Here is a 27,569-nt window from a genome sequence, read left to right on the forward strand (position 1 = left end):
AAGAGATACAAACTGGATATAACTTTGTGGTTTCATTTGGGGGTCACAAGATTTAATGTAAACTATAGGGAGACAAATTATGCTGGATAACATTTGCGTCCATTTTTTTTCTCTAATTTTTGTAGTTCAATTAATGGAACCATCTTATTTTTTGGCATGTTAAAAAAAATGACCCTTAAAAGGCATTTTGTTAACTTGATTCATTTAAAATTTAACCCACTTTTGAAACCTTTTGTGGCTGAATCTAGCAAATGTAGATGCTGGATGCTTCAAACATGGTGTGAAAAGAGCCTTGCTAAAGGCTCTGTTCCTGGACATCTTATCCCCTATCCTTTGAATAGGGCATAAGATGTCTGATTGTGGGGGGCCTGATTGTGGGGGGCCGGACCAATGGGAACCCCTGTCATCTCCAGCATGGCAACCAGAAATCCACTGCATGGAGCAAACTCCACTCCGTGCTAGATGATGGGCGACCACAGCCATCACGCCCCCTCCATTCATGTCTATGGGAGGAGTGACGGCTATGTACTAGACATGAATAGAGGGGGCGTGGCGTCATGAACATGGATGCCCCATGCTTTCGTGTCTAGAACTCTGCGGTGCAGGCAAGGAGACCACAGGGGCATAACCCTTTATTAAAACTGATCTCCGTCACCACACTGAGGACAAAATGTGAACTGTTTTTGGAATAAAGCAGCCAGGTTGGTTTCTAATCCTGGATAACCCTTTAAAGGGGTACTCCACTGGGAAAAAAAATTATCAACGGGTACCAGAAAGTTAAACAGATTTGTAAATCATTTCTATTTAAGGTCAAAACAGGCTATTGAGTAAAGGGATTACAAATCTTAACCTTTCCAGTACTAATTAACTGCAGTATGTTCCAGAGGACGTTCTTTTTGAATTTCCTTTCTGTCTGACCACAGTGCTCTCTGTTAACCCCTCTGTCTATTTTAGAAACTATCCAGAGTAGGAGAAAATCCCCATAGCAAACCTCTCCTGCTCAGGAAAGTTCTTGAGAGAGATAGAGATGTCAGCAGAAAGCACTGTTGTCAGACAGAAAAGAACAACTCAACTTCAGCAGCTGATAAGTCCTGGAATGATTAATCTTTTTTAATAGAAGTAATTTACAACCATGTTTAATTTTCTGGAGCCAGTTAATATGAAAAAAAAAAAAAAATGTTTTCCCCGGAGTACCACTTTAAGTCCACCTGCTGATCCATATCCTATATGGGCACTGTCAGATACAAAAACTTTTTACATGTTGTTACTGATGAAGTATATTTAATAAAGAAAATGACTCCTGAAAATCCCACCACTTGGGGTCCCCATACCTACTGGGACACTTACCAGTCCTGCAGCAGCATCAGGCTTGTCTATTAGTCATGGGCAAGAGATGACTCATAGACAAGGCTGCATTAGCAGACACACCAATCACCTCCCACCACAAGGTAGGGACACGCCCCCTTCCCCTGAGAGGATTTCTAACATTGTGAGCAAATGAAAAGAGGTATTTTTTATAATAAATATAGGTGACAGAGGCATACAAATTAGTTGTTCATGGTCAGGATTAGGTGCTGAGTTATATATATATATATATATATATATATATATATATAAATAAAACTCAACGTGTGTATGTATGTATGTATGTGTGTGTGTATGTTCCAGCATAACGTCCAAACGGCTAAAGATATAAACATGAAACTTAGCACACATGTTACTTATATGTCAAACAACAAACATAGGATAGGTGATTTAACCCTTACTCACCCACATTTGCCAGGGGCGGGGTTTATGTTTAAAGTCCCATACAAGTCAATGGGAAATATATGTTACTGCATAACTTCCAAACTGCTTGAGATATTTCGATAATACTTTAATACTTGGTCACATGTTACTTATATGTCCACTTAAAATAAAGGATAGTTAATTTAACCCTTAACTACCCCCATTTGTGAGGGTCAGGGTTTTTGTTTAAAGTTCCATGCAAATCAATGGGAAATGTATGTTCCCACATAACTTCCGTACGGCTGGAGATATTTTAATAACTGGTACACATATTACGGGTCGGGATAGGAGGTCGGGATAGGAGGACGGGATAGGAGGTCGTGATAGGAGGTCGGGATAGGAGGTCGTGATAGGAGGACGGGATAGGAGGTCATGATAGGAGGACGGGATAGGAGGACGGGATAGGAGGACGGCATAGGAGGACGGGAAAGGTGGACTGGATAGGAGGACGGGATTGGAGGACGGGATAGGAGGACGGGATAGGAGGGCGGGATATGAGGACGGGAAAGGAGAACGGGAAAGGAGAACGGGAAAGGAAGACGGGAAAGGAGGACGGGAAAGGAGGACGGGATAGGAGGACGGGATAGGAGGACGGGATAGGAGGATGGGATAGGAGGACAGGATAGGAGGACGGGATAGGAGGACGGGAAAGGAGGACGGGAAAGGAGGACGGGAAAGGAGGTCGAAATATAAGGACGGGAAAGGAGAACGGGAAAGGAGGACGGGATAGGAGGACGGGATAGGAGGACGGGATAGGAGGATGGGATAGGAGGATGGGATAGGAGGACGGGATAGGAGGACGGGATAGGAGGACGGGAAAGGAGGTCGAGATAGGAGGACGGGAAAGGAGGTCGAGATAGAAGGACGGGAAAGGAGGTTGAGATATGAGGACGGGAAAGGAGGACGGGATAGGAGGACGGGATAGGAGGTCGGGATAGGAGGTCGGGATATGACAACAATATATGAGGATGGGATATGAAGTCAAAAGCTTCCTCCTTTGTTTATTTTCCTCCCCAACAAGGATTAGGAAGGAAAAACCGGGCAACACCGGATACTCAGCTAGTATATATATATATATATATATATATATATATATATATATATATGGAAAGCAACCATAATAGTCTTGGGCAGGGCACAAGTCCTGCAGGAATGCGTGGGAATTGAGTCCCTGCACCTTTTCCACAGCAGGAACACTGTTCCCATTAGCAGTACCAGCCCTTGAATGGAAATCTTGGGTAAGTTCCCCATTTTTTTCCCCAGGACTTGATCCCTGGTCTTGGCTCTCCCCAGAAGACAGCAAGGTGGCTGTGGGGGGAGGCAGGGGTCCTTGTGAGGAGCACACAGCCAGGAGCTGTGAGTGACCCAACAGTGAAGTGCACAGATAAGGGGTCTTAGTACACACAACAAGAGGCTGCAAATGTGTGTGAACAGTGAGTAAAAGGTTACATGAAACGTGTTTTAAGCTGGTGGAGACTAGCTTACTAGTTAATAGTCAGGGCATGCTGGGTTGTGTAGTCACTGGCTTGAAGGCAAAGGATTTTGTTTGTTCCTGTGTCATATTTTGTTTATCCTGCAACCTGTCTAATAAAGCTTGCGGGGAGCGAGGCTTGCGTAAAGAACTGTTGTTTGCTGCTGAATGAAGTAGAAACCTGTCCTGTGGCAGTGTCAAGGACGATCCCAGAGTTAACCCCAGAGTGAAATCCTTACAATATATATTTTATTTATTTATTTTGTGGAATCTGTGAGGTACGTTTAAATAACTGGAGTCATTACAAATAAAGGCATTGCAGGGAGGCAATCAGATATTTTATCTTATGTCTTATACCAATATGTTACAGTGCGTCAACCATTATCTAAAAAATCTCTCTGAGTTATTAAGAGTCCTCAATATCTATTGGCACCTTGTGTACGACAGTACAATGGAAACCCATGTGCAGAAACAAGAAATGTACTTTTCAAAATATATTACCCTCATATAGGACAAAATATTTATTTGCAAATGATCCTTGTAATCAATATGTATTCTTCATGCACTTCTCTTAGCTTCAGCCAGTTTGGCAACCGGGAATCAATTGTCAACAGCATATAAATAAAATAACAGATAAAGAAATAAATAAAAGGTATTATATTTGTTCATTCCTCACAATGCAGAATCACCGTATTAACATAAAGCAGGTGTGTTCTTGGAAGATGTGGATTCTTTTGAAACACTAAGCCTTAAGATGTTTACTTATGAGCCCACAAATCATCTTAATAGACTTTCCTAGAGATAGAGGGAGCCATGATTGTAAACCGCCATCTGTGAGTTCATAATGACTCCATTAAATAGTACATTATAAATGGCCATACATCTCTAGGAGTTACACAGTCATTTCCATTACGGTCCTATGAATGGCTGATACTGTTGTGTCTCCTGACATTATGGATGACGTTTCTCTGTTAATCTCTTTAACAGGCACAACAACTAACAGATCTGGAGCAGAAGTTAACAGTGGCGAAAAGAGAAATGGAAGCAGCATCACTGGATAACGTAAGGGCTTGTTTTATAGTAGACTTGTAAATATTTTTAAAATATATATGCTTTATTTTACAAAACAGCCTCTCTGGAGCTGTTTGAAGTCTTGAGCTTTTGCTGTTCTGATACAGCAAAGCACTTACATCCTACTCTTTATACTGATGACATGCTTGAGGGTGCTGGCTGTATGGTTAAAGGGGTTATCCAGGGGAAAAAAAATGTTTTATATATCAACTGGCTCCAGAAAGTTAAACAGATTTGTAAATTACTTCTATTAAAAAATCTTAATCCTTTCAGTACTTATGAGCTGCTGAAGTTGAGCTATTTTGTTCTGTCTGAGTGCTCTCTGAGGACACGTGTCTCGGGAACCGCCCAGTTTAGAAGCAAATCCCCATAGCAAACCTCTTCTACTCTGCTCTCTGCTGACATCTCTGCTTGTCTCGGGAACTGCACACTGTTGCCAGACAGAAAACAACAACTCAACTTCAGCAGTTGATAATTATTGAAATGATTAAGATTTTTTAATAGAAGTAATTTACAAATCTGTTTAACTTTCTGGAGCCAGTTGATATATAAAAAAAGTTTTTTCATGGAATACCCCTTTAAGTTTATTAGGTAAGTTCTGTGGAACTGAGTCACACAACTAGCCCCCTTTGAGCATGCCAATGACATAACGCCTTACTGTGTTGTAGCTAAAAAGCATTGGACATCCAGGACTACAAAATGGGCACTGTAAGCTGTTATGAAAAATAAAGTGCTGTATATTAGTTAGTTATTATATTACATGTCAAAAGGAGTATTTTCCTGTTGTTGTACAATCATTGACAAACATACATATATGACATTCAGGATTTTGGGTGGTCATAAAAAAAGTGTTTGAAAGGATAGGGGAAGAAAGTTCTCAACAAATGTACCCAAAATAATCATAAAATTATACAGTAATATTTATCTGCTGGAATTGTACATTATATGAGATTATAGGAATACTACATTTAACCTCTTAAGGACGCAGGGCGTACCAGTACACCCTGCACCCAGCCCCAGTATATAACGTGGGGTCGCACCGTGACCCCGCATCATACCAGGTTGGTCCCGGCGGCTAATGATAGCCAGGACCCTGGGCTAATAGTGTGTGGCACCAATCGTTGTGCCACGCTATTAAAGTTGAACACCGCATCTAAAATGAAAGTAAAAGCTTCCTGGCAGCTCAGTCGGGCTGATTAGGACCATCGCGATAAAATCACGATGTCCCGATCAGCTAGCACTCGAGCGGAAGATCCCTTACCTGTCTCCGTCGCATCTGATCGGTGATTGATTGCTCCAAGCCTGAGATTCATACTTGAGCAATCGAACGCCCATAACACTGATCAATGCTAAGCTATGGCTTTGCAGTGATCAGTGTAAACGATCAGTGTGTACTGTGTTATAGCCCCTTATTGGAGCTATAACACTGCAAAAAAAAGTGAACAAAAAAAGTTAATTTAGGTCATTTAACCCCTTCCCTAATAAAAGTTTGAATCACCCCCCTTTTCCCATGAAAAAAACCCCAGTGTGAATAAAAATAAAAATAGACATATGTGGTATCACCGCAGTCAGAAACGTCTGAATTGTAAAAATATATTGTTAATTAAACCGCACGGTCAATGGCGTACACGCAAAAAAATGCCAAGATCCAAAATAGCGTATTTTTGGTCACTTTTTATATCATGAAAAAAATGAATAAAAAGCAATCAAAAAGTCTGATAAATACAAAAACGGTACCGATAAAAACTTCAGATCACGGCACAAAAATGAGCCCTCATAGTGGCCCGTATGCAGAAAAATATGAGAATTTTTAACGTATAAATTTTCTTGCATGTAGTTATGATTTTTTTCAGAGGTTCGAAAAAATTAACCATAAGGACATACAGAATAAAGATAAGGTGTTATTTTTACCAAAAAATGCACTGCGTAGAAACGGAAGCCCCCAAAAGTTACAAAATGAAATTTTTTCTTAAATTTTGTTTCACAATTAATTTTTATTCTGTTTCGCTGTGGATTGTTTGGTAAAAGGACTAATGTCACTTCAAAGTAGAATTGGTGATGCAAAAAATAAGTCATCATATGGAATTGTATGTGCAAAAGTGAAAACGTTATGATTTTTAGAAGGTGATGAGGAAAAATTGAAAATGCAAAAAACGGAAACCCCTTAACCACAATGGACGTAAATGTACGGTGCTCGCGTCATGCCCGGCAGGTCCCGGCTGCTATCAGCAGCCAGGGACCCGCCGGTAATGGCGAACATCCGTGATTCTGCGGATGTCCGCCATTAACCCCTCAGAGGCCTTGATCAATACAAATCACGGCATCTGCGGCAGTGCGATATTTGAATGGATGATCAGATCGCCTGCAGCGCTGCCATGGGGATCCGATCATCCAGCATGGCAGCTGGAGGTCCCCTCACCTGGCTCTGGTTGTCTCCCGGGGTCTTATGCTCTGGTCTGAGATCGAGCAGACCAGAGCAGAAGATCACCGATAATACTGAGCAGTGCTGTGTCCTATACATAGCACTGAACAGTATTAGCAATCAAATGATTGCTATGAATAGTCCCCTATGGGGACTTAAAAAGTGTTTAAAAAAAAGTAAAAAAAATGGAAAATAAATAAGTTAAAAAATGTGAAAAATCCCCTCTCCCAATAAAAAAGTAAAACGTCAGTTTTTCCCATTTTACCCCCCAAAAAGCGTAAAAAAAAATAATTAATACACATATTTGGTATAGCCGTGTGCGTAAAAGTCTGAACTATTAAAATATATTGTTAATTATCCCGTACGGTGAACGGCGTAAACGTAAAAAAAATTTAAAAAGTCCAAAATTGCTGATTTTTTGTCACATTTTATTCCAAAAAAATTTATAAAAAAATAATAAAAAGTAAATCCTAAGCAAAAGTGGTTCTGATAAAAACTACAGATCATGGCGCAAATGAGCCCTCATATCGCCCCATATACGGAAACATTTGAAAGTTATAAGTGGTCAAAATAGGGCAATTTCAAACATACTAATTTTGTTAAAAGTGGTACAATTATAGAAAAGCATATAACATGGGTATCATTTTAATCGGATTGACCCACAGAATAAAGAAAATATGTCATTTTTACCGGAAAGTGTACAGCGTGAAACCAAAACCTTACAAAATTAGAAAAATTGTGGTTTTCTTTTCAATTTTCCCACATAAATAATATTTGTTTGGTTGTGCCATACATTTTATGGTAAAATAAGTGATGCAATTACAAAGTACAATTGGTGATGCAAAAAACAAGCCCTCCTATGGGTCTGTGGATGGAAATATAAAAGAGTTATGATTTTTAGAAGGCGAGGAGGAAAAAACGAAAATGCAAAAATAAAATTGGTCTGGTCCTTAAAGCCAAAATGGGCCTGGCCCTTAAGGGGTTAAGGGATTAAAAAATATAATCTTCAAATACAAAACAGGATTTCACATCATTTTTTTTAAACTGTATTTGGAAATTTTTAACTGACCTGAAGTTGTTATTTCTCCAGGAATCTCAATTAAAAGCCTTGAAAGAAACCGTCCAGCTCTGCCTATCTTCAGTGTTACACAATCAACCCCCCATTGTAAGCATCATCTCATCAAAGCCAAGAGAGCAGCCAACGTCTGCGAGAGGGACTAAAGAGACACCCATCACAGAGGTATTCATTATCTGCTTCTAGGAGTTTGGAAAATACACATTATCCATCAAGCCATCAAGTCTCCACACAGCACTTGTCAGATATATTAAGTTTTTTCAGCATTCCTGTTTTTGGTAGAAAATAGTTGAGCTCTTTATGTTACCAGCACATGACCTACATAATGAAATGGTAAAAGAGAATTGTAGATATAATAAAATTAAAATAGCAATGACAGTTAGGTATATTAAATTGAGTATTCTATTAGGACTTTCTTTGCTTCAACCTAGAAAGAGCATCTCTGGAGGACCAGACACGTTATGCATTACCTGTACAGTCTATTGATTTGAATAAACCTCATGCAATACTTTATTTTTCCTGTGGTGGTGCTGCTGCAGAAAAATGTATTGCAGATGTGTAACTGTTTTCCCTGCAGATTATAGCTGATTGTTTGAGGGCCCCAGCAAGTAAAACACCATGTGATCAGCTTATTTTACTGGATCATTTATTGCAGCTAACATTAGCTACAATGACAGGATTCACATAGTCTAGAAGAGATATATCTGGGTAGTTAAGTAGCTACACTGGCCAAGCCTCTCACTGACATCTGATGCCCCAGTTGCCAAGCACTTAAACACTATCCTAAGGTTATGTTCACACTATGGAATGTCCACACGGAGAATCTCTGTCTTCTCTAACTGGCAGCGCTAGGTGCTAGGACCGTGCAGGAATGTGCCATCTCAGATGGCTATGCATTCCGTGCAGAGTCCACAGCAATAATGAATGTGTTCATTCTTTCTGCAGACACAGAAAATGGAATTTCCCTGCCAGAAACATCTGGCATGGAGATATCGCCGTAGGCACAGCACTGCAGAATCCCCATAGAATTCAATGGGATTCTGCTGCAGCAGAATCTCCATGCTGAATTCCAATGGGGAATCCACAATGGAAATTCTGATATGTGAACATGGCCTAAAAGGATTTTCTTGGACATGGATAGTCATGGCATATTCTTAGGATACAGCACCAATATAAGACTGTTGGGGCCTCTACTCCTGGCACCTCCACCTGCCACCCTCATTGTTAGTTAGACAGATAGATAAATAGATAAATAAATAGATAGATAGATAGATAGATAGATAGATAAATATAATCCAAGGATAGGCGGCACTACCACTGTAGCAATAAGTCCTGGGATGCAGGCTGAAGACCACAGTCCCAATCGCATACTGTGTAGATAATCCAGAAGCGAAAAAATGCCAGCAGCACAGTGCTGCTGGCATTTTTTCGCTTCTAGATAGATAGATAGATAGATATTAGATAGATAGATAGATAGATAGATATGAGACAGATAGTTAAATAAATAGATATAAGATAGATAGATAGATAGATAGATAGACAGATATGAGATAGATAGGCAGATAGATTTGAGATAGATAGATAGATAGATATGAGATAGATAGATAGATAGATATGAGATAGATAGATATGAGATAGATAGATAGATAGATAGATGTGAGATAGATAGATAGATAGATAGATAGATATGAGATAGAGATAGATAGATATGATATAGATAGATAGATAGATAGAGAGATATGAGATAGATAGATAGATAGATAGATAGATAGATAGATAGATATGAGACAGGTAGATGGACAGATAGATATGAGATAGATAGATGGATAAATATTTGAAGAAAATTCAGGTGGCACTCCAATGTGGTAAAAAAAAAGTGATATTTTATTCACTCCCAAGTGAAGCTACGTTTCGTCAACCTCACGTTGCTATTTTCAAATGAGAGGGTGTCGAAGCGTAGCTTCACTTGAGAGTGAATAAAATATCACCTTTTTTTTTTTACCACATTGGAGTGCCACCGACTTTTCTTCAAATATATTTCTTGGATCCCTGACCAGGATCAACGTCGGCAAGCATCCACTCACTTTATTTGGAATTGCTACCATCTCTATTACAAGATAGATAGATAGATAGATAGATATGGGATAGATAGATAGATAGATAGATAGATAGATAGATATGGGATAGATAGATAGATAGATAGATAGATATGAGATAGATAGATAGATAGATAGATAGATATGAGATAGATAGATATGAGATAGATAGATAGGATTAATTTTCTTATAGAATGAGTTCCTGATGGAGGAATGTTGTTTTTAAGATTTAGCGAGTACCTCACATGAACCAGGAGTGAAGTTACTCATTTCCTGCAGGCTCACAAACATATTTACATTGCAGGTTATTCATTTATTCATCTGGATTTTTTTTTACACATTGGCAGAAGAAGTCTCAGTGGAAGAATGCTAATAAATTCTGTCTCCTTTGATAAGCAAAAGCTAACCCATAAGGGATCAAAATTGACACTCTGCACATGCACATTGCACTTTCAATATACAGTATAAAATATGAGGCCTGAAACTGTAGCTCCATGTAGAGTGCTTTATAACAGGGTATTTTTAGTTTTAGGGCTTGGATGATTATGATAATATTTAAAATAATCAATAAAGTTGATTTATGTAAATATTCCTAAAATGAAAAGTTTACTTAGAGCCCATTGAACATGAAAAACCATTGAAACCAATACTTTGGTGTTTTTAGAGCTTAACTTACTAACTTATTTCTGTTAATTCTTTAAAGTGGTTATTCAGGAATAAAGAGACAGAGCTGGTTTCTTCCAAAAACAGCACCATACCTGTCCCCATGTTGTGTGTGGAGTGAATGGATCCAAGTTGTAATACCATAAACAACCTGAGGACAGGTGTGATGCTGTTTTTAGAAAATAATAGCTCTTTACCTGGAAAACCCCTTTAATGATGAATTAATTTAAGCTTACTTACACATTGAAAAGCCTGTGTGGTTTTGTTACATTATCCCTACAGAATTGTAACAAGGTGATTTTTATGGCTTTTACTTTTGGTATCGAAATACCGAGAACCTCTTCTATGATGAACAGCTTATTATCATTCTCTCCATTTCCGTCGGTTGGACCAGAGCTTGTATGTTTGCCAGCATTACTCACAGCTGAACTTTCTTTTATATACTGTTTTAGTAAGGGGTTACATCACAAAGCAGCCCCTGGCCTAAGAAGTGAATTGTGGCTGATAAGGACAATTAGAGACAAGAGAAGATTGCATTTTGGAGGCAGCTCTGTGTGTATAGTAGGGACACATGTTTTCACAATGTACCACTGCCCAGAATTTCAAATTCCTGAGAAACAAAGCCTCTCTATGATTGTGAATTGCTATTTTGAGATCCAGGACATCTTTAGGTCCAGGAGAGTTGAGTGAATAGAATGTTAGGGTCCCATCCAAAATGAGGCTCTCTCTACATGGTGGATGGGGGACATGTTTTTATCAAAATGGGTACTAAGAGCTTCAAATTTACACTTCTAGAAGCCATTTGGAGAAGAAAAACTTACACCAGATTGGTTTCTATGGGCAACTACTAATAGGAGAGATTTAAAAAATAAAAAAATTTTTATTATGTATGGGAATGTTGGAATTCGTTATGTGCCCTGCAACAAACAGGAAGCTTTGACATCACAATATACAATATAGTTTTTCTAAATCAACTATGTTTTTTCATAGATGAAAAAGAACAGGTTGAGAGGTTTTCCCATCTTCTATAGTCAGGATATTGTGTACTAGACATCAGCATGTACTAGTGGAAATGATGCGGTTTTGCAATATGACTATAAATAATACAACATAAGAGTTTGTCTCATTTCCCAAGTTTTATCATCTGTTTGTACTGTTTTCTATTTCTGATGGCGGAGAATACAATTATCTTCAGCTACCGATAGAAGAGAGTAGATTCTCTATGTTTTTGGTCTTTTAACCCCTTAAGGACGCAGCCAATTTAATTATTGCATTTTAGTTTTTTCCTCCTCGGCTTCTAAAATTCATAACTCTTTTATATTTCCATTCCTAGACCCATATGAGGGCTCGTTTTTTGCATCACCAGTTTTACTTTGTAATGACATCACTCATTTTACCCTAAAATGTATGATAACCCCCCCCCCCCCCAAAAAAAAAAAAAAAAATTAATTGTGTAAGGAAATTTAAACAAAAATCATAATTTAGAAAATTCCATTATTCTCTGGGTCAATACGATTAAAATTATACCCTTGGTTACATACTTTTCTATTATTGTACTGCTTTTAAAACATCTCAAACTTTTTTTTTACACAATCAGTATGTTTAAAATACCCTATTTTGAACACCTCTAACTTTCTTATTTTACCATATTCAGGGATTTGTAATGGCTCATTTTTTGAGCCATGATCTGTAGTTTGTTTTAGTACCAGATTTGCGTATATGTGACTCATTGATTCCTTTTTTTTAAAAAAAATTTGCAGTTTGTAGAACAAAAAAAGCAGACATTTTTGACTTTTTTTTTTAATGTTTATGCCGTTCACCGTAGGGAATCATTAACATTATGTTTTTATAGTTTGGACATTTATGCATGCAACAATACCAAATATGTTTATTTAATTTAATTTTTTACGCTTTTATGTATTAAAATGGAGAAAAAGGGTGAATAAAAACATATCCTTAAGGGGTTAATGTAAGAACAGGAAATATAATAAATGTATAATGCAACAAAACAGAACTGACATACAGTAAGTACTAATTCCCATGCATTCTAAAATGATATCATCTTGGAAACAGAATCATAGAAGAGGCAGATATTCTGCATAAGCATCTAGTCTAACCGTACAGGGGTGCCATGAGGGAAGCCTTCTCTGCCACAACAAAGCTGGAAATACACATTAGATAGAAGTGTACTTGTCTTTTTAAAAACATTATTTTACCATGTTTATATTTTGTTTTAGTTCCTTTAGAGGACATCACAACATGATCTAATCCAATTTAATGTCTTTTGTATGCTAAGTACATCGAAACAATATTACCAGTCAATGTTTCACTGACAAGCAGAATATTGATCTAATAGGCATGCATCCATGGCAGGTCTAAGGGCCTTTGATATGGCTTTCATAGAAATCATTGGTACACAAAACTACATTTGTAGGGTGCTGATAGGTAAAGATCCCACATGTAAAGACATGCCCCATTTATTAATGACCACAGCATCTAAGGGGTTAAGCTGCTGAAACAGTTGCAGCATGGTCCCATCTGAGTATTACAGTCATAGATCCTACTGCTGATTGTATGGGATAAACTCATTTTAATCGTATGGACCTACAGAATAAATATATGGTGCCATTTTTACTGAAAAATGCACTGCGTAGAATCTGAAAATCCCAAAAGTTACAAAATTGTGTTTTTTCCAATTTTTTCTGGGTTCACCGTAAATTTTGTGGTGAAATGATTGATATAAGGGAAAAATAAGCCCTCATATGGGTCTGCAGGTGCAAAATTGAAAGCGTTATGATTTTTAGAAGGTGATGAGGAACAAACTAACGAGCAACAGAGGGGTTAATATCTATGGCAGGGGGCATGGCAGTATTGTATGAACTTTGATAATTTGCATGCATACAGTACATCTGAGCAGTGTGTCATATGAGGAGAGGCCCAAAATTGAAAATAAATGTGTGCCAAAATAGAAAATAATCCCCCCAAAAATACAACTCACACAATGCAGTTAGCATGTCAGGGACTCAACAATTAGTAATCCCTCCATAGTTTGTCTTTCATACAAATCTAGTCAGATCGGGTGGATTGCAGTACCAAGACAGGTTATCAAACTTGAAAGTAATCTAGTTTGGGAAAAAGACGATTGGTGTCCTAATAACTATGTAAAAATATATCAAAGGTGAAAACAGATCTGTCTCATGATCTTGTTATACCCTGGAGTAAAGGAATAATTATTTATTTTCTTTATTCTTCAAAAATTTTCCACCTTTGTTTTAAAAAAAGATTGCCAAATAAAATGCCCTGCTATTTTTGCCAGTTGCCAAAGGGCATGAATGCACACTGCTACTTTAGGCAGGGGATAAGGGGATAAGATGCCTGATCGTGTGGGTCCCGTTGCTGGGGACCCCCCGTGATCTTGCATGCAGCACCCCAGTTAAAATCAGACCTGGAGCATGTTAGCTCCGGGTCTGATTACCGGCCACCACAGGGCCGGCGGCGTGTGAGGTCACGCCTCCACCCCGTTTGCCGTCACGCTCTGCCCTTCAATGCAAGCATATGGGAGGCTTGCATTGGGGGACGGAGCGTGACATCACACGGGGGCGGAGGCGTGACGTCACATGCCGCCGACCTTGTGGTCGCCGGTAATCAGACCCAGAGCGAACACGCTCCGGGGACTGATTTTAACTGGGGTGCTGCGTGCAAGATCATGGGGGTCCCCAGCAGCAGGACCCCTGCGATCAGGCATCTTATCCCCTATCCTTTGGATAGGGGATAAGATGTCTAAGCACCGGAGTACCCCTTTAAAGGATCTGCTGCCAACATCTTGGTTCCAGATAAACCACAGGACACCTGAAAAGGTCTAATGTAGTCTGTACCACAACAAATTAGAGTTGTTTGGTAACATTAAATTCATGATTTCTAAATGAAAAAAAAAAAAACTTTATTCAGTAACATTTGCACTCCTAGCTGTTACAGTACCAATAATTCATTTACAGCTTTTTGTCATTTTAGGATTTTGCTGCTCTTCTTCTGTTAATCCCATGAAATAGGTCTGTCGCTTGTTTACTCCAGAAATTCCCCCAAGCTTAGTTTTAGAAGGTTTAAACCTGTCAGTGAGAATTTACCTTCCAGGACTTTTCACTACCGACTCAAACTTCTATTTAATTTTTAGAATTACATAATCTTCTTTTATTTAGTGGGAAAGAAATAAAATATACAGAGAATAGATTTACTGGAAGAGAATGCATTTAGGATGTCAGATTTATAAAACAGAATGGTCCATAGTATTGTGCCCCAGTAATGTAATAAATCAACATGCGCATGGCTGTGCATTGCGTTTAGCTACTTATCTGATCGAGTTTATGGCCAAAGTGAAATCTAGGGAAAAAAAGATTGTTCTTTCCTTAAATACAATCTTCACCATGGTCCTTAGCACAGGGCACTTTAGTATTTTGTAGTTGAGGCTTATTTGTTTATCTGGGAGATAGAAAGCTTGAAATAGGATGAAAGTTGTAATACATCTGAAGCAGCAAGTACAGAGAACATATCTACAGCTTAAGGTATTTTTACCCAAAGGCATTTACATAAGGTGAGTAGAGATAAGATGAGGAAGTATCCAATTTTTCTTTTCCACTCTAAAAGTAAAGATCATGGCACAAAAAATGAGCCCTTATACAGCCCTGTAAATGAAAAAATTAGAAAGTTATAGGTCATTAAAATAGAGGAATTTTAAACATACTAATGTGATGTCCCAGTACAGGTACACAGTCCTGTACTACCTGTAGGCCCTGTCAGGTTGAGTCCCTCAGTGACCTGGGTGCTCCCCTGCAGGGTCTCCCCCTGTTGTCTCCCTGTTGTTTTATATGATGCGTATGTCACTTTAATGCATAGACAGGATCCCCATGTAAAGATAGTATAAAGGACCTGTGGGAGGTCTCAATGACCTGTGAATAAGCCTGTCAATTGTTATGTTATGCAGTCACTTGATTTGTTGTCAAATGTACTCCCAGAGAGCACCAGTTTAACCTATAACCCACAACTTGACCAATGGGCTTTAGTCCAGCCCCCCACTATATAAAGGGGTGGCTATTGCAATTCAGTTTCTTGTATCATCACTCTCTTTGAGCTTAGTGCTCTTAGTTGTACCATCAGTCTTTGCTGAGGCAGTGACCACTAGAGATCTCAGGACAAGTGATCAGCATCTGGAATGTCCAAAAGCTTCAGTAAGTCTCAAGTGTATGTCTGCTGTCACTGAAACTAGTCAAGTGCTGCACATGGTCAAGTCAAGTCTAATTACAAGTTAAGTTTATTACAAGTATGTTGGTCCAGCAAGCTGCGAGGTCCTCTGGGTCCTGGCCACCTCTCTGAGAAATCTGGCCTTAGCTGTGAAGATAATTACAACTATCTTCTACTCAGTAAAGCCTCCGTTTGACTCGAACTGGTTGTGGACTCTTTATTCACTACTAGCCCATGGGATAGCAGAGAATATGGGCGTGTGGTGTCCCGTAACCCGAAAACCACACTAGCATCATGAACATATAGGGGTTAATACCATCTGGGCCCCGGGTTAATAACATCTGATCCCACCAACCTACACCGCAACACCTGTGGTCACCACACTAATTTGGTTAAAAAGTTTTAGATTTTTTTTAAGTGGTACAATAATAGAAAAGTATGTAGTCATGGGTATCATTTTAATCATATTGACCCACAGAATAAATAAAACATGTCATTTTTACCATAAAGTGTACAGCGTAATAACGATACTTTCCAAAATTAGCAAAATTGCGTTTTTTTTTTCAATTTCCTCACACAAATAAAAAAATGTTGGTTGTGCAATACATTCTATGGTAAAATGAGTAAGGTCATTACAAAGGACAACTGGTCACTCAAAAAACAAGCCCTCATATGGCTCTGTGGATGAAAATATAAAAGAGTTAGGATTTTAGAAGGCGAGGAGGAAAAAACAAAAATGCTAAAATAATATTGGCTGTGTCCTTTAGGGGTTAAACCATAGCAAAAAGAAACAAGAAAGATTTAATAAAATCCTAATGTTTAACATATGGATGGTGCAGTGCAGTGGCAAGGATGTTCTATTCTAGACAATACTTGTAATTCACTGTACAACGACAGATCAGACCTTGTCAGATTACAATGACTTTTAAAATCTAAACATTTCCAAACTCTGCTATGTCATTATATACAATACAATATCTGTACTTTCTGTGATTGTTGAAAGCGACCTTGGTTGTCCTACAATATAATTTATGATATTGTAAACAAAGACCCAAATAACCATTATCTGAATGTTATTCTTGTTGCTTTTCTTCTGTCTTCAGAACTGGGAGATGTGGGGTTAATTAGTGAAGCCTTTACATCCCTGAGTAACTGAGTAGGGTGGTATTATATACAGTGAATTGACATTCCATTTTATAGCTCATCCTAAGTATCGCTCCCAGAACCTTCACAACATTAGGCGTCTGACCACAGGGTTTTTTTAACGCTAATAACCAGACAAAAAGTAATGGAGCAAAGGAAATAGATTATAGGAAAGTGGACAGGAAAGTAGATTGTGCTAAAGATGTTTTAAGGCAACAGAGGGAAATAAAAGCAGCAGAGAAGAAAAAAATAACTAGACTCCTGAGAACTGCAAGGAATGTTGCTAAAGTATCAAAACTATTTTAGCTTCTTGTGTATTTTTTTTTTTTAATATTCAAACATCCTTTTATTATTATTAAGCAAAGACAAAGGATAAACATTCCAGGCTCGGTAGAGACAACACAGATCAGTAAAACATAATAGAATAACAGAACACACTCCTCATGAATCGGGGTCTCACTTGTCAAGGCAGTAATGCATAGATTGAAACACTCTTCTCTACCACGTCTATTGCAAGGATAAAAAGATGGAAAGGGAGGTGAGGAAACCGGGAACAAGAAGGAGAACAAAAAGCCAAGGAGGAAGCAGAGGGAGGGTAAGGAAAGGGAAAATGGTGAAAAAAGTTAAAAGAGGAGGACGACATGGAGGGGGGTATCGGGAAGCAAATCGAGCGAAGGGAGATACCTAAGAAGGGCATTCAGGGCAGGAAATGAGGGGAGGGTGGAAGGTAGGGGGTAACAGGGGAATGAACAGAAAAACAAACACTAACCGCGCGGAGCCCGCTCACCTTCAGTCCCCCTCCAACCAAACAGTATCCACAAGTCCCAACTCAGGAGCACGCCCACATGAGGTTCAGCTACCTACTAGGCCAGAGAAGAGGTGGTCCACAGTTGTTCAGAGTTTAATCCACCCTAACCAGGGTTGCCATTTCAGCACATATCTCTCCTGGTGACCCGGCAAGTCAGCCATCAGTTCCTCCATAGGACAGAGAAAGAGGACTTCCTTGTACCATTCTGACACTTCTTGTGTATTTTAAAAGTAAAGAAGGCAAACATTTGAAGATGCTCAATGTCTTCTTTAAGGGAATCTATTTTATGCTGCACAAACTACGGGCAGCATAAAAGTGAAGAAGGCAGCGCAATCCCGACAAATATTGATTAAGTCTAAAATGTTCGGAGTTATTATAAATTAAAAATGCCACTAAAACGTGGGTTACTAAACCTTGCTGGTCCTGGCTGCTGCTCTTCACCGCGCCAGTACAAAGCGATGTGTCTCTCCTTATACAAGGATAATTAAGCCAGTTGGGCGGAAAGCAGATACAGGGAGGCCCCCAGGAATAGTTACCCTTGTCTTAGTGGCCCTTTAAACTATGAAATGTCTTTTAACATAACAGAGTAATTCTTAGGGTATATTCACACTGCGGAATCTCTGCTCACTGAATTCAGCGAGTGGAGATTCTATCAGGTGGCCGCCGCCAAAAATACTTCAGCGGTAGGACTGTGTGGCACTGTGCCGTAACCATTGACAGTTATGCAGTACTCACGGACTTCTGCGCAAAGAATGAACATATTCTTTCTTTGTGCGGAACAATTTCAGCAGCAGAATTGTCTGCCGCTGAAATTCCGCAGTGTGAACGAGTCTCGCGGAAGACCCATTCACACTGATGGTAATGTACACTGCGCGGAATTCCACTTGCAGAATACCGCTTATGGAATTCTTTGGGAATTCCACAGTGTGAACATACCCTTTGTGTCCCAGCATTGTGCTATCAGTACCAGTTTTATGCTGCCTCCAGTTTGGGCAGCATAGAGCTGATGACAAGTGTTAAGGCTAATTCATTAAGCCTGTATTTGTGGGAGGGGCGGGATTTCGCTATAAGAACCCGCGGCGGTACCTGTGCTTGACGCCGTGGGTTCGTCACGTGATGAGTGGTCAGCTGACACACCGACTCAGCTGACCGGAAGCTGTCTCCAGTGGTGCGGTACGGGTAAGTGGCCGGGGCTGGCCTGGGTGGCGGCGTTTCTCCGCAGCCACCTCTCCGGAGGTAAGCCGGAGTCCGGGGGTGTACCCTCGGCCAGGCCCCGGCCCCAGTTTCAGCAACAGGGGGACACGCGTCCCACGTGGCCTGTTTTCCTCTACTGGACGGTCAGGCACGGCAGTGTATTACGAGTCCCCACCGTCAGTGGGACTCGTGACGGGGGCATGCTGCTGTTGTCTGGGGATGGCTGCATGAGTCCTCACTCCCACACGAACCCCCGTGGCAGTACGGAACCGGCATGTCTACAGCCGGGTTGGTGCTGTCACCTCGGGTTTTCTGCCTGGTAACTAGCCCCTGCTTGTTGTATTGGGGGAGCTTACAGGCTATCATCATACCCCCCGGTGCCTGTCATGGTTATGTAATGTCTATCGTGTGTCGGTTACCGGGTCCACAACGGTGTGGTGAGGGATTAGTCACATGCAGTTATTTTTATGCCGGCACGTTTTCTGGCTGTTCAGCTCTGCACTTTACTTTAAGGGGTTAATTATATGCCAGCACGTTCTCTGGCTGCGCAGCTCTGCACTTTACTATAAGGGGTTAATTATATGTCGGCACGTTCTCTGGCTGCTCAGCTCTGCACTTGACTATAAGGGGTTAATTATATGCCAACATGCTCTCTGACTGCTCCACTCTGCGCATTACAGTAAGGGGTTAATTAAATGCCAGCACGCTCTCGACTGCTCTGCTCTGCATACTACAGTAGGGGTTAATTATATGCCAGCATGCTCTCTGCCTGTTCTGCGCTGCATATTACAGTAGGGGTTAATTATGCGCCAGCACGCTATCTGGCTGTTCCGTTCTGCACATCACAGTAGGGGTTAATTACATGCTGGCACGTTCTCTGGCTGCTCAGCGCTGCACTTTACTATAAGGGGTTGATTTATGCCGGCATATTCTCTGGCTGCTCAGCTCTGCACTTCACTATAAGGGGTTAATTATATGTCAGCACGCTCTCTGACCGCTCCGCTCTGCACAATACAATAGGGGTTAATCAGATGCCTGCACGCTCGCGGCTGCTCCGCTCTGCATATTACAGTAGGGGTTATTAATGCCAGCACTCTCTCTGGCTGCTCCGCACTGCACATTACAGTAGGGGTTAATTAATTATGTCAGCATGCTCTGACTGCTCCACTCTGCTCACTACAGTAAGGGGTTAATCAGATGCCTGCACGCTCTCGACTGCTCCGCTCTGCACATTACAGTAGGGGTTATCAAATGCCAGCACACTCTGACTGCTCCGCACTGCACATTACAGTAGGGGTTAATTATGCCAGCACGCTCTGACTACTCCGCTCGGCACATTACAGTAGGGGTTAATCATATGCCAGCATGCTCTCTGACTGCTCCGCTCGGCACATTACAGTAGGGGTTAATCATTTATATGCCAGCATGCTCTCTGACTGCTCTGCTCTGCACATTACAGTAGGGGTTAATCATATGCCAGCACGCTCTCTGACTGCCCCGCTCGGCACATCACAGTAGGGGTTTAATTAATTATATGCCAGCACGCTCTCTGACTGCCCCGCTCGGCACATTACAGTAGGGGTTAATTAATTATATGCCAGCAGGCTCTCTGACTGCTCCGCACATTTCAGTAGGGGTTAATTATATGCTAGCACGTTCTCTGACTGCTCCCCACGGTTCATTACGGTAGGGGTTAATCATATGCCAGCACGCTCTCTGGCTGTTCCGCTGCATATTACAGTAGGGGTTAATCATATGCCGGCACGCTCTCTGGCTGCTCTGCATTTTACAGTAGGGGTTAATTGTATGCCAGCACGCATCTGGCTGCTCTGCTCTGCACATTATATTAAGGTGTTAATTATGTCGGCTCGCTCTCTGGCTGCTTCGCTCATGCACAGTGCAGGGGCTTTGTCATATACTTGCAGTGCATGCATGGCTACGTTATGAAAGCTTGCGATATATATGTTCTCTTTACAGGTATAATAATAATAATATAAAGTTAAAGGGGGGGTTTCTTCTAGCTATCAGATGATCGAGCACATCATATACGTACTTAATTATTCATGTCAGGATGTTGGGTAGGTTTAGCTACATAAAAAAAAAAAAATGTTATATGGTACTCACGCTCACAGGATTTATACCGTATACACGTTCATAGGTTTTTACAGTATACATGCTCGTGGGATTTATGATGTGCATACGCTCAGAGGGTTCATACGATACACTCGCTGCTAGTGTTCATACTTTACAAATGCTCGTAGGATTCATTGTACATACACTGGTAGGATTCATACAGTACACACGCTCGTAGGATTCATACAGTGTACTAGCTAGTAGGGTTTGTGCAGTGTGGGGTTGATGCGGTATATACGCTCGCAGGTTTATGCTGTACGTGCGTTTGCGGGTTTATGTTGTGCGTACGCTCAGAGGGTTTATGCTGTACACTCGCTGGTAGTGTTCATACTGTACACACGCTAGTAGGTTTCATGTCATACATACGCGCGTAGGAAGTATGCTGTACATAACACTCACATACATACGCTCATAGATTCATGTTGTACATAAAAAATAAATAAATAAATAAATAAAAAATAAATAAAAAATAAATGAATAAAAACAACCTATCCTCTGTGACAAACACTTCGCCAGCCAGGTTGGTCCATGGTAGTTAAAGGGTCACTCAAGGGTACGTGTATATTGTCCTCACGCTCACAGAATACATACTGTACACACGTTTGTAGGGTTTATACTGTACTCACCCTCGTTGGATTTGTACTGTACTCACGCATGCAGGATTTATACTGTTCACACGTTCATAGGTTTTACAGTATACACGCTCATAAAGGTTACATTGCACGTATGCTCAGAGGGTTTATACCGTACTCTCGTTGGTAGTAGTTATGCTGTACACATGTTCGTAGGATTTATATTGCACATACGCTCAGGGTTCTTACGGTACACTCGCTGGTAGTATTCATACTTCACGCATGCTCATAGGGGTTATACAGTATGCTTGCTCGTAGGATTGATGCGGTATACACTCCCGCAGGTTTATACTGTGCATTTGCTGGTACACACTGCACACATGCTTGTAGGTTTCATGTCAGTCATACGCTCGTAGGAAGCATACTGTACGTAACACTCTCACATACGAACGCTCACAGATCCGCTGGTGCTGTCACATGTTATATACGTTTGTTACTTCGATAGTATGGACAGGTGTTTATTGACATGGTAGCATTTACAGTGGGCATTTGTTCATATAGTTCATTTGTATATACGCACACACAGTTCATTCGGGCTATATGCTCAGGGTTTCATGCTAATGATTACTTCATTTAGTTCACACGTTATAGTGTTTATCGATGCACTTTTGTAGGTGCATTGTAGTGTCTACAGTGCATATAGTTGCATAGCATTGGGGCACATGCGTTCCACACTTTAGTGTTATACAGCTGTTGCGGTCAGGGCCTCATAGCTACCATGTCAGCAGGGCAATGGGACTCAGTAGTTGTTACTGACACGTTTCCTCAGCAACAGCCTCACGACACATAGGCGGTGTATACCCATTATACCTGCCTCGTCTGCAGGGGGGGTACATTGCGTAATTGTTGTTACTGATACGTCTTCAGAACAACGATAACTTCACACATAGGCGGTGTATACCCATTATACCTGTCATGTCTGCAGGGGCATATATATATTGCATTATTGTTGTTACTGACATATTTTCAGAACAATTATTACACAACACATAGGTGTAGTTGTTGTACAGGGCGTCAGACATCAGATATTTAAATTCATGTGTTGTATTATATATTAGTGCTTAATGCAATCATTTACTCATACGGGCCATGTGTGTACAAGTTTGTCTGTGTATCTGCTTATAGTTGATTCAGTGCATATTCGCTCATGCAGTTCATTCTAGCCATACGTTCATGAGTTGTTCAGTGCACGCGCTGAGTTTTGAACATACACCCATATAGTTTGTCTGGGCATATGGTCATAGATTGCTGAGCATGCGGTCGTGGTGTTAGTAAGGGGCATATGGTCTTGTTGGTCATGCTGGACCTACGTTCATATGGTCATGGTCTGCATAGGGGTCATGCTAGGCTTACATTTATGGTATTCATATTCGGTATACATTTATAGGTTCATTAGGTACATATGTTTTCATGATATTATGTTATGGTGTTTAGTCTATACATCCATGTCTTTGACTCTGCGCAGGTTTCATGGCGTTGGGCGAACCTGTGCATGGATAATTCGGTGGGTCATCCTTAGCTGCGCATACATATATATCGTACACGTATATATCTGGGGTTCGGTTGGTTATTTGCCTAGTCGACAGGCTAAGTATGGTTACGTCTTATTTTGGCTTCAGGTTTGTCACATACTTTGGTTCAGGCTTTAAGTTCGGCTGGACCAGTCACGTCTACAGGTCAGTCCGGATACAACCTGACACGACTTCAGGTTGTCGACAGTGTCGTTATATACGTCATGTTATTCACCCGTTGGGTTATGCACAGGGATATAGCTTTATTTTTCGTTGTTGATTGCCATTTACTTTTGGCCTGTCACGTCTACAGGTCGGTCCGGATACAACCTGACACGACTTCAGGTTGGCGACAGTGTCATTATATATGTCATGTTATTCACCCGTTGGGTTATGCACAGGGATATAGCTTTATTTTTCGTTGTTGATTGCCATTTACTTTTGGCCTGTCACGTCTACAGGTCGGTCCAGTTGCAACCTGACACGACTTCAGGTTGGCGGAAACGTTGTTATGGATCCATAGGCCTACTCAGCATTTGGTTTGGGCATACAGGGACTTGGCTCTGTGTGGTTGGTTTTGTTGTCTCGGCTTCAGGTTGACGTTAGTAATCACGTGTTGCTTGAGTTTCATCGTCATGTTTGCTGCGTTAGTGGTTTCGTTGCCAGTCACATCCACAGGTTGGTCGCAGTGGTAACCTGACACAGGTTTAGGTTAGTGACTTGGTGGTCATTTGCGTATGCACGTTGTTAGCACTTGGAGTTGTGCATACGGGAATAGGGTTGTTCCCTGTTGAGATTTTTTTTTTCACGTCCACAGCCACTGAGATCTTCTAACACGCAGTCTGGAATACCTACACCATGTTTACGACAGACACTCAGAGGATGTCTCAAGTGCATTTTGTTCTTACTTGCATTTGAGTTTTGCCACTCTTCTTTGAATCCAGCCCCTCTAGCCGTCAGCCCTGGCAGCTGGCTTAGTTAGTTGGCTAGCTGACGTTTAGGTAATTCTCCATTGGGACATCAGGACGGCTTAACGCGCTGTCCTTCAGTTGCCATGGTTTCCTAAGGTGAGAAGAATTACATGCAGGTGCATGGCCGTAGTTACAAGAACTTTACAGGGATGTAAATAATTACTTATTGAAACTTTATAGCAGATGAATGTTAGTGTCAGGTTATCATCATACGGCATTTTCGCAAGTCCCACGAGTGATGCTCAGCTGAGTATTGCAATCTTCGCTTCCGCATGTCAAGGGTCCAATGGAGTCAGCGGATGCCATTGTTTAGGGGGCAGCACTCACTGCAAGTTGTTTGTCAAGCATGTTCGTATTCTTGTTAATTCTTTATCAATCTGTCCTTTATATCCAGTCATTCCCTTAGCATTAGGCCTGCTGCAGCGGCGTCACATCATGGTGGGCCAGCATACGTGGTTAGGTAATAGGGGTGCTGGGGAGCCAGTACCTACATGCGCTATACCCCCATTCCATAGTCGGTAACGCACAATGCATTTCAGTCATTGGTCATGGGGTTATTGCACGAGTTAATAGCGCTGTGTTCTCATTATGAGTTTTGCCCTCTATTTTTCAGGTGTACTCCTACGCGGCAGTATATGGCACAACTCAGACTGCCTAGATAGATCACAGGATAGTAGGGAACAGGAGTTTAGTAAGAGGTTCAGTTAGGTAGGCTCGCTATACGATTGAGCACTGACTACAAGTGTTAAGGCTAATTCATTAAGCCTGTATTTGTGGGAGGGGCGGGATTTCGCTATAAGAACCCGCGGCGGTACCTGTGCTTGACGCCGCGGGTTCGTCACGTCCCACCCAACCCTCCCTCAACTTCATTTTTCACGCCATGGCTATCATTATACATCAGGGTATGCCCTCTATTTTTCAGGTGTACTCCTACGCGGCAGTATATGGCACAACTCAGACTGCCTAGACAGGTCACAGGATAGTAGGGAACAGGAGTTTAGTAAGAGGTTCAGTTAGGTAGGCTCGCTATACGATTGAGCACTGACTACAAGTTCCCTTTAAATGTAGTATTGAAATGCATATATTTATAATTTTCTGCAAATCATTATACATTAGGGAAAAAGTTGGTCAATAAAGCGTCTAATTTAGTAAAGTTATTTTTAAGCACCCTTCTAAAATAAAGTGCCTCATAAGAAGAGTGTCTATTGCATAAACCAGGACTGTCTGTAGCCAGACAGTGTATTGATTCCAGTGGCAGATGGGTAATGGTTTATAAGCTGTGGTGGCACAGCAGGTAAATTAAACACTCGGTTATGCAGCTCCTTAGGTTGAAGGAAAAAAATATGTCCTGTATGTTAGGCTAAAGTTTTTATAACCACCAGATGTTTTGCATTGACCCTGCTTAAAATGTAACTCTAGGCAAAAACTGAAAATTGAGCTTTAGCCCATTTGGAGCTTTACCTGTTTTTACTTATATGTACCTTACACTCGCTATCAGAGAATCCCCTCTATCCCTGACCTCTACTAGGCCAAAGATTAAGGCTGTTACTAGCTATAGCAATAATAGTATTTGCTTATATCACAAATGGCTTATGTCAGTGCTGCTAATAATTTCGCTGTCATGGCCAGAATGGACTTTATTTAGTGGAGCTTGGTATGGAATCCGTAAAATGGAAACATTTAAGTAACAATTGCTTTTGGCAACCAAGGCCTCATTCACACTGCAGTCATAGGCAGTTGGACCACCATAGACGGCAAAGTAGTCCGGCTGAATGCCACCCAAAGACGTACCTTTGGCAGGGGGAATTTTTGTGGTGGAAACTGGACAGCCGAGTCCCATTGAAAACAATGGAAGTCTGCTGAAAGCAGACAAGACCTTAGAGAGCTCCATATATCTGGCCACCAGCTTTTAAAGACACAGTATAAAAAATGAAGACGGTACTCACCAGATAGAAGGAAATATCTTTTAAGCTTTATATTCGGTTCATGCAGACACACATAGCAGGGAAACGGCACAAGACAGATGCCACGTTTCGGGACAGATGTTTTGTGCGTCACAGCGCACTTCCTCTCGCCGATGCTCCACATCATGCTGTACCTAAGCACCTATATCTTCACTCAGGAGTATGGTTACCGAGGTGACATATAAACAAACAAGGAATAGTCAATCAAACCCATGCTCATAAAAAGGGTCTTAGAACCTGACGGTCATTAAGTTTGATTGGACCCAAAGCACCAAGCTGCATAATTAAGTGGGCCTCTCCCTAGTGAAGCATAGTATGTCTATTACCTATGTATCGTGGGACATAAACCCTCTCCAGGCTGGCAGATTTTACTCCTTTACAATTACTCCCATGGGCTTCTCTCCTGTGGGCAATCCACCTAGGCTCACTCACTCTGGTTTTAAATAATGGAAGTGTTTACAGACACGTATTTGGAGCTGCCTGATGGTTTTGTCCACATAAAAGAACCCACATGGGCAAATTGGAGCATACACTACAAAGTAAGAATGAAAACCATACACAAGAATACATGCTTGGTATGCTATCAGTGAGGTTATTATTAGTTGTCTGAGGAATGTTTTGCCACGCTGAATGCCCTTTGGAATTCAAATCATAATGATCTGCAGCTGGAAGCTTCCTTTACAATTGCCGACCAATGATGTCCCGGATATGCTTGATAGGAGACATGTTCGGAGATGCTGCAGGCTACAGTAGTACATTTAGGCCACACGGACTGCTCACAGTAGCATGAGCAAGATGCAGTCTGATGTTGTGTATGAAAATTATTGTACTTGGAATAAAGACTAGAGGGATCCAGATACCACGCATTATGACACCCACACCATTATCCTTGAGATGTAGATGTTTATATTTTTAATTATACTTTTTTTTCTCCAAGAAAAGCAACCAATGTGCAATTTCTTTTGACCATTAGAGATCATTCAGGCCCCTATTATTATAAATGACCAAGACCTCAGATATCAGCCAACGTATGTGTTAAAATATCAATAATCGCCATTTCTTTCCACTTTGAACAGCCTGAGCATGTTTTCTTATAAGTGGAGCAATTTTCAAGTGCAGCACAAAGAAATAAATTTACAGCCTAAAAGTGGTTATTTTATCCTGGATAAAGGTCTTTACAAATGCTCTATAGATCAAAATGAATGTAATCTGCAGCATTTCAGGCACTTACATGTTTCTCAATAGTATGACAGTATGGTGCATGCAAGGAGGGAATGAAGAAAAGGAAATCTGTTCAGGACATTGTATCTTTATTAGCTATTTCAAGTGTTCAAACTTTTTGAGGTTGAAAGCATTTTGAGCCATGTTCAGCTGTTTTGTTCTCAGGTGTAA

The 27,569-nt window shown here is 40.8% G+C and overlaps 1 protein-coding gene across 4 annotated transcripts in view; it reads left to right on the top strand.

Annotated features, from left to right (window-relative positions):
* LOC130276813 (leucine zipper protein 2-like) overlaps positions 1 to 27,569 on the top strand; it is a 518,373-nt gene that overhangs the window by 432,676 nt on the left and 58,128 nt on the right. For all 4 annotated transcript variants that reach the window (XM_056526704.1, XM_056526703.1, XM_056526702.1 and 1 more), the window contains 2 exons: positions 4,247 to 4,321; positions 7,843 to 7,992. In XM_056526704.1, the coding sequence (XP_056382679.1) occupies positions 4,247 to 4,321; positions 7,843 to 7,992 (225 nt within the window). The remainder of the gene's footprint in view (positions 1 to 4,246; positions 4,322 to 7,842; positions 7,993 to 27,569) is intronic.

This window comes from Hyla sarda, chromosome 6 (genome assembly GCF_029499605.1).
Source record: "Hyla sarda isolate aHylSar1 chromosome 6, aHylSar1.hap1, whole genome shotgun sequence".
NCBI lineage: Eukaryota > Metazoa > Chordata > Amphibia > Anura > Hylidae > Hyla > Hyla sarda.